Here is an 8,409-nt window from a genome sequence, read left to right on the forward strand (position 1 = left end):
AAAAAAAAACATTTTGGAGACGTGTATTTTAGAGAAGGAGCTTTGGTGGTGTAAACTTTAAAGCATTTGGCTGCTAATCAAAAGGTTGGTGGTTTGAACCCACTAGCCTCTCCGCAGGAGAAAGATAAGGCAGTCTGCTGGCAATTCTACTCTGTCCTATAGGGTCATTATGAGTTGGAATTGACTTGATGGCAGCGGGCTTGGGTTTTTTGCTTATATTATAGAGACAGAGTCCCAGAGTGATGCAAACAGTTAACATGCTTGGCTGCTAACCCAAAAGGTTGGAGTTTCGAGTCTACCCAGAGGAATCTAAGAATAAAGCCCTGGGAACAAACTTCTGAAAAATCAGCCATTGAAAATTCTGTGGAGCACAATTCTACTGTGACCCCCATAGGCTTGCCATGAGTCAGAATCTACTCCACAGCAAGTGATTTTTCTTATATTACAGTGATAACCTTGAATTTGCTCTGGTGTGTAAAAACAAACAAACAACAACATCAGCAACAACAAAAACAACAACAACAAAAAACCCTCAGAACCATTCACAAATGTTGGTTAATATTATTGTTTGGAAAACACTCCACAATTGAGGCAAACACACCAGAGGGCCAGGCCACTGCTTTAAGATCTTGTTGTTTCTACACATGGCTCAGGAAGCTCTGATGGGCCTCAGGTCCTGACGTATAATGCTCTCCAAACAGCCCATGGTGGGCCCTGCACTGTCTATGGTCCCACAAGCAAGAGCATACATCCCCAGATAAGTAGATGCCTCCACTCTTCCTCCAGCACTGCCAACAGACTTCACCTCTGAACCAGTCCAAGGGCAAAAAACTAGACAGGGTGTCAGTGTGAGGCATGCTAAAGTCTTGTGATTTGAGGGTGTTGGGGATTTGTGGAGCAATCTACAAATGAGATCAAATGGACTCCAATTGTTCACAGCCTGGTACTGTAAGCAAGAGTGAACCTGTGATATTTTTGTCACCCTGAGATGGGTACATTTAAGAAAATTTAAAGTAACTTACAATCAGCCAGCACCTAGGGCTAAAAAGGCAGCCATGTATCTACATGAGGAGCAGAGTCTGCTCTTCCTCTGGGTGCTTTTCATTACTTAATTAATTAACCGGGCAGAAACACACTTTGGGAGCTCTGGTGGCATAGTGCCTAAGGCATTTGACTGCTATCCAGAAGGCTTGGGGTTCAAACCCACCAGTCACTCCTCAGAAGGAAGACTGGCCAATCTACTTCCACAGAGATACTGCCTTGGAGACCCAAGGAGGGGTCGCTATGAGTCGAATCGACTTGATGGCAATGAGTTTGGTTTTTTGGTTTTGAACGATTATTAGTATGAAAAGACCATGCATCTTATATGGATCTCCAAAACCCAGCAACAGTATGGAAAGCACTCTGATTATTTAGCTAAAGACCCAGCATATCGAACTAATTCCAATAGGAAAAAGCTTACTATGGTTGCTGGAAATAACTACAAGCATCCACATGAAAAGCAGAATCAAACTGGCCACTGTGTAATAATGTGTGAAACACAGATTTCTTTTTCCTTTACCTGAAAAGCTATCCTTGTCTAAAGCCATGAGGTTTCTGGCTTGATAGATGTAGCAGCGCAGATGGTAAAGGTAGACTCCTGCAAAGAACAGGATGGAGATTACTTACAAGGAACCTAACACAGTAAACCACTATTTTTCTAGACTATTTGGAGATTATATATTTTACAGAAATGAGTCATCCAAATCTAGTTCATCACAGTAAAAAGCACATATAGTGGTGGTGATGTCCTGTTTTCTGTAAAATAAAACTTAATAATAACAGAAATAATAATAGTATAGCTCACTGCTGTTGAGTCGATTTTGACTCATAGCGACCCCTCCTTGGGTTTCCGATGCTGTATCACTAAGGAAGTAGATTGTCTAACCATCCTTCTGAGGAGTGGCTGGTGGGTTTGAACCGCCAACCTTCTGGTTATCGGTCAAATACCTTAGACACTACGCCACCAGAGCTCCTAACAATAGTATGTTGTTGTTATGTGCCGTCGAGTCAGCCCTGACTTATAGCGACCCCTCCTTGGGTTTCCGAGGCAGTATCACTACGGAAGTAGGATTGCCCAACCTTCCTTCCGAGGAGTGGCTGGTGGGTTTGAACCGCCAGCCGTCTGGTTAGCAGGCAAGTGCCTTAGCCACTATGCTACCAGAGTAAGCACAATAAAAGGAGCTCTGGTGGCATAGTGCTTAAGGTATTTGACTGCTAACCAGAAGGATGGTGGTTCAAACCCACCAGCCACTTCTCGGAAGGAAGGTTGGGCAATCTACTTCCGTGGAGACACTGCCTCGGAAACCCAAGGAGGGGTCGCTATGAGTCGCATCTGACTAAAACTGAAAATTACTCCTGTTATAAATTACCTGATTTGGGGCCATTGCTTGTCATCATAGACTTAAAATGAAATGGAGTTACCGGTAGTTACAGGAACAGCGCATACTATACTTTCTATAAGGAGCCCTGGTGGTGCAGTGGTTAAAAGCAGTCAGCTGCTAACTGAAAGGTTGGCAGTTCAAAGCCCTCAGCCACTCTGTGGGACAAAGATGTGACAGTTGGCTTGGCTTCGGTAAAGATTACAGTCTTAGAAACCCTATGGAGCAGCTCTACCTTGTCGTTATGGGTCAGAATTGACTCGAGGCGATGGGTTTGGTATACTTTCTATACTATTTCAGCACCAAATCTGTGACACAGTTTCTTTGACATTTTAAAGTTTTATACTCCTTATCTTTATTATAACTGTATCTTAACATACACACACATAATTTGAGGGATAGCTGAGCACAGTAAGTGCACAGTCTGAGAACCCGATTACTAGAGTTCAAATCTTGTCTCTAGTGCTTATGAGATAGGAGGCCTTGGGCAAGGTAATCTTTCTGCTCCTTGGTTTCCTCATCTGTAAAATGGGGACAATAATACCACCTACTTTACAGGGTTGTTGTGAGGGTTAAACATATTAATACATATACAGTGCCTGGCACATGCTTTATACAGGTATTTGCTATTATTATTCAGAGGTTTGCCTCACTGCCAAATTCCTAAGGGTTATCATTGAATCTTGGGTTTCCGAGGCAGCATCTCTATGGAAGTAGATTGCCCAATCTTCCTTCTGAGGAGTGGCTGGTAGGTTTGAACCACCAGCCTTCTGGTTAGCAGTCAAATGCCTTAGACACTACGACACCAGAGCTCCCATTTTTATCATTGAATCTAACATTTATTTAACTTTTCAAGCCTGTTATTTTTCTGATTAAAATAATATTTTTTTAACAGAATAGGTGCATATGGGACAGACTATTTTAGAATCAGCGATTTGACTACCCTCCGTACCAAATATGATTTTGAAAACTTTAAAAGCTGTATTTAAAAAAATCCTTTTCATCAATAATTAAAACAAAAATCACATTCACATAAAAAGATTTTTATTATATCTGGTAATCCAAGGAAAGGAAGGTTGGGCAATCTACTTCTGTACTGATACCACCTTGGAAACCCAAAGAGGAGTCAGTATGAGTTGGATCCAACTCTATGGCAGTGAGCTTGGAGCTTGGTAATTCAAGAGTTTTCTTGAAATAAGTTATAGAAATGAAATTCACAAATAACTGTTTAAAACTCACTGTCAAAATTACAGGAAACAATGGGAGTGTTTGCTCCAAACACAGTGGTGGCGCTGTGCTTCTGTTTCTCCATGCTCTTTTCCTCTCCATCCACAGTAGTGTCAGTGCCCTAAAGAGAGAGAGAAAGTCAATCACCGGAACTAAGAACAAACAGACAAAGGGGCAAGAATCAGAAACAAATGGAACGGTGGCTTTTAAGACATTTTTAATCCAATCACCCCATTTTAAAGGATGAGTAAAGTCCAAAACAGCAGTGACTTCCCAAAGGTCACATCGCTGGAAGGTGACAGAGGAGGAAGTCAAAGCTAGCTCTTTTGGCTCAAGTTCAAGTTTACCAAACCCTGCTGCTAAAAAAAAAAGAAAAAGGTAAAGGGTAAATAGGATGATAAAAAGGATGGGGAAGAGGAAGAGAAAGAGCAGTGGGAAAAGAACACAGTGGGGTCAGTGAGCAAAAATACAAAAATAGGTTGAAAATGCTCCTGACCACCTACTGTTTCAGATCTCCCACCTCTATTTTCTTGTCTGTTTTCTCCTCCTTCCTGCTTCCTTCTCCTTGTCTTCTTTTATCATGTGTCCATATGAATTGTCCTCTAATTTTGTGAACCATCCTTCTATTTTCCTCCCCCTCATATCTGTGTGTGTAACTTTCTTGATTTGTTGAACAGCTGCAATTTCCAAGGAATGATCCAAGGAACTCATGCCAGGGCTGTTAACAGATCTTACCTGAAGCAAGAGTTCTGGAATAGATACATTTGGGAATTGTTGCATGAAACCATGATGAAGTGGTGTTTCTGCAATAGAGCTTGGATTTTTTTTCACATGGTAATGGTTTATGAATCCGACAAGAATTACTGAGCACCTAAAATGTGTTTCCCAACTCATTTGAGTTGTGCAGTACTGAGGTTATAGGGAACTCTGTGGCATGGATAGTGTTAAATCTCATATATTTTTTCCCATATCAATATTATTTGAGTTTTGAATGCTTATTACTTACAAGGGCACCTTCAAGTTTAAAGATGGCAGCTGCCCCATGTGTTTCTGAAGGTGCCATTTTTCTCCTCCAGCGTCTGCGGCGAAAGGTATCTGAATTACGTTGCTTCCAGTGAAATTTCCAGCCAATTAAAGAAGCATATTCCCAGCCCTCCCGGTCTTCAAATTCACTCACAGCCTGAAACAGAAAGAGTGAAACTTTCAATGAGAATAATAATATTCCTTCCATTGATAAAGCTGGTCATTTGGTCAATGAACAAACATATATTGAAAATCTAGTCTGTGCCTGGCAAAGTGCTAGGAGCCAGGGATACAACAAAGAACAAGACAGGCAGGACTCTGCTCCTGCAGAACGGATGGACTATGGAGAAAACAGAGAGAGAGTTAGGCAATGGCAGTGCAATGAGATGTGTGCCCTGGTGGTGATGTGGTCAGGACAGGCACCTAATTCAGACTTGCAGGTGGGATGAGGCAGGTGGATTCTTTCTTAAATTGCTTGTTAACTCAAAAGAACACTGCTATTGAGATATAGTCTGAAAAACATCATTTCATACATGGAGCGAAAAGTATCCTTCCACCATAGGTTTTCTTAAAAATTGCATTTGACTGCTAACCAGAAGGCTGGCGGTTTAAACTCACCAGCCACTCCTAAGAAGGAAGACGAGGTCATCTACTTCTGTAGACATACTGCCTCAGAAACCCAAGGAGGAGTCATTACAAGTTGGAATAGACTCGATGGCAGGGAGTTTTTTTTTTATTGTAAGTTTAAATGTCCTACTTAACCAAGAGCTGCCATAGCTATTAATTAAAATATAGATTAGAGTATATTACTTAACAGAAATGTCTGTAATAACTAAGAACTTTAGCACTTCTCAAGGAGCCCTGGTGGCACAATGGTTAAGTGCTTGGTTGATAACCAAAGGGTTGTCAGTTCGAACCTACCCAGTGGCTTGATGGGAGAAAGACTTGGTGATCTGCTCCTGTAAAGATTGAAGCTACAAAACCCTGTAAGTCAGTTCTAGTCTGTCACATGGAGTCACTATGAGTCAAAGGCAACCAGACAGCACCTAACAACACAATATAGTACCTTTCACCTTAAAAACCATACAAATGACCTTAGTTTTTCAGTTTTTGATGTTTTATTCAATTCGTTCAACAAATATGCGATGCCACTGTGTGACTGGGATTGTGTTAAGGGCTAAGGATGCAGTGATGAAAAAGACACCCAGGGTCTTTGCCTTCATGGAGCTGACACTTCAGTGGTGGGAATTTCATTTAAATATAAGTGTGATCTGAGTAAATAAATGAAAAATAATACTAAATAAATTCTATGATCTCAAAAACAAGAGCTCCAAACAAGGTTATCATCATTGTGGGGGAGAATTTTTCAACTTTGAATGAACATAAAAATCCAGGTTAAAAACAGTCTTGTAATTGACCTTATGGTAAAGGTAGTGGGATAAAAATATTTCATGTAGTCAAGAGCGAGACCGGTGAGGGAAGATGATCAGAGTCTCAAAAACAGTTCTTGGTAGAACTGGGCCAAGTCCCAGGGCTGCTTGAGACTTCTGAGTGGTGACTCAGTGTTCTTCCCACCTCATCTTGGTCATCTCATGAAGGAAAGAGTCAAGCAGCTCTAGAAAATTCTTACCCAGGCAGGATAGAATAGTTCAATAACAAAGATGCATTTGTTCATCAGTTCCTCCTTTCTCGCAATGAAGATACAAAGATGACTATGGCTTCATCTTTGCTCCCAAGAAGTGCACAGTCTAACAAAACACCTACAGTGAGTCAGGAACCGTGCAGAGTGGAAAAAAGTTCTGTTTTGAAATTAACCTAACCTGGGTTCCAGCACTGGCTCTGTCCCTCAGGGGATACGTGGCCTGCAGCATGTTTGTTTGACCCTTGTGAGCATTATCTGAAAAATGGGGACAAAATGTAGACCTTGCAGACTGCAGATGATGTCTACTCAGTCCCTCGCCTCACTTGCGAAGGCACTCAAAACATGCTGTTTATTACCGTTATGGGTATTATTATTTCACCTAATTTATCATTCCATTTCTGAGGTGGTATCTCTATGGAAGTAGATTGCCCAACCTTCCTTTCAAGGAGTGGCTGGTGGGTTTGAATCTCCAGCCTTCTGATTAGCAGTCAAGTGCCTTAGGTACTATACTACCAAAGCTCCCATTTAAACTTTGTTGTTGTTATGGGCCATGGAGTCAGACCTGACTCATAGCGACCTCTCCTTGGGTTTCCTAGGCAGTATCACTACAGAAGTAGATTGCCCAACCTTCCTTCGAGGAGTGGCTGGTGGGTTTGAACTGTCAGCCTTCTGGTTAGCAGTCAAGTGCCTTAGGCACTACGCTACCAGAGCTCCTATTTAAACCTTACAATACCCTAATTAGATGTGTGATATTAGACCCATTTTGCAGATGAGAAAGTAAAGGAAGCCAGGATTTGAATCCTTATGTATGTTATTTTTAACTCTTGAACTATTGCCATCAGGGACGGATTACACAATAAGCAAGGGCGGCATGATGTTCACTACAGATCGGTGGGTGAGCCCTTGCTTATCTTGCTTTCTGGGTACTCATTCTGTCAGGGATTGTAAATTTGAAAAGAGGCTTTGATTCTGTAGGGAGGTGGCTGTGGGTTTGGGAGCAAGGCAGATGCCAAACATATCTAGAAGCAGATTCTTTGATGTGGTGAAAAAATGAAATTGTTCACTACAGATTAGTAAACAAGCACAAGTAAGCCTGTGCTTCCCTTGCTTATTGGCTAATCTGACACTGATTGCCAGTCCTGTATTATGCTGCCAAAACAACTTCCGTTTCTGTTACCACCTTTATAGCGGTTCTCCACACTGAGCCTCAACCTCAGAATCATCTGAAGGGCGGTTGAAACACAGATTGCTGGGCTCCACCCCTGAGTTTCTAATCAGTAGGTTCGGGTGAGGCATGTTGAACAAATTCCCAGATGAGAAAGATGTTGCTGATAAGAAGACCGTTTTTTGAGAACATTTAAGCAGAGGATTAGGCCCTTGATTTACAAATGATTTCTGTTTGTAAAGCCTACTTAACTGGAACCCTGTGTGGTCTGGGGGCAAAGCCACCCAGCCCTGCTCCCTCCCACTGCTCCTCTTACCCTTGCAGTACTCGAAGCACTTTGTGTTAAATCTTTCTTGCGTTTTCGGATCAGCCTTCGCCGTCTATGAGTGTGATACACTTTCTCTGCTGCAACCCAGGATTTGGGTTTATTATCAGGAGGAATGGTAATTCCATACTCCCAGCCTGGAACAAAGTTTGTGAAATTATCCAAAAGAGATACATTTGCAAGATCACAAAATTAACACTCATTCACTCTTTCTGTCCTAAACATTCTCTACTTCATGACTGAACGCCACAGCTCACTGCATTCTGCCAAACTGGATTTTCACCACTTCCTTGGCTCCCTCCTAAAAAAGCTTCCCTGTGGCCATGGATTCTCCTCTACTTTTATTGCATTCATCATAATTGAGTTCATTGACAAATAAAGTAAGAAGCCCTGGTAGGACTGTGGTTAAGCTCAGCTGCTAAAAGAAAGGCTGGCAGTTATAACGCACCCTGAGGCTGAACTGGAGAGAGACCTGCAATCTGGAGAGAGACAGGCAATCTATCTGTTCCAGTAAAGGTTATAGGAGCTCTGGTGGTGTAGTGGGAGCTCTGGTGGCACAGTGCCTAAAGCACGTGACTGCTAACCAGAAGGCTGGTGGTTCAAACCC

At 42.0% G+C, this 8,409-nt stretch overlaps 1 protein-coding gene across 1 annotated transcript in view; it reads right to left on the reverse strand.

The window, feature by feature from the left end:
- The window catches only part of MYOF (myoferlin), a 179,860-nt gene that overhangs the window by 59,371 nt on the left and 112,080 nt on the right, over positions 1-8,409 (reverse strand). Inside the window, 4 exon segments of the mRNA XM_042782367.1 lie at positions 1,562-1,639; positions 3,660-3,768; positions 4,654-4,827; positions 7,794-7,939. Of these exon segments, the coding sequence (XP_042638301.1) occupies positions 1,562-1,639; positions 3,660-3,768; positions 4,654-4,827; positions 7,794-7,939 (507 nt within the window).

Source organism: Orycteropus afer, unplaced genomic scaffold, assembly GCF_000298275.1.
Source record: "Orycteropus afer afer isolate SDZICR_OR568_19922 unplaced genomic scaffold, OryAfe1.0 scaffold00293, whole genome shotgun sequence".
Classification (NCBI taxonomy): domain Eukaryota; kingdom Metazoa; phylum Chordata; class Mammalia; order Tubulidentata; family Orycteropodidae; genus Orycteropus; species Orycteropus afer.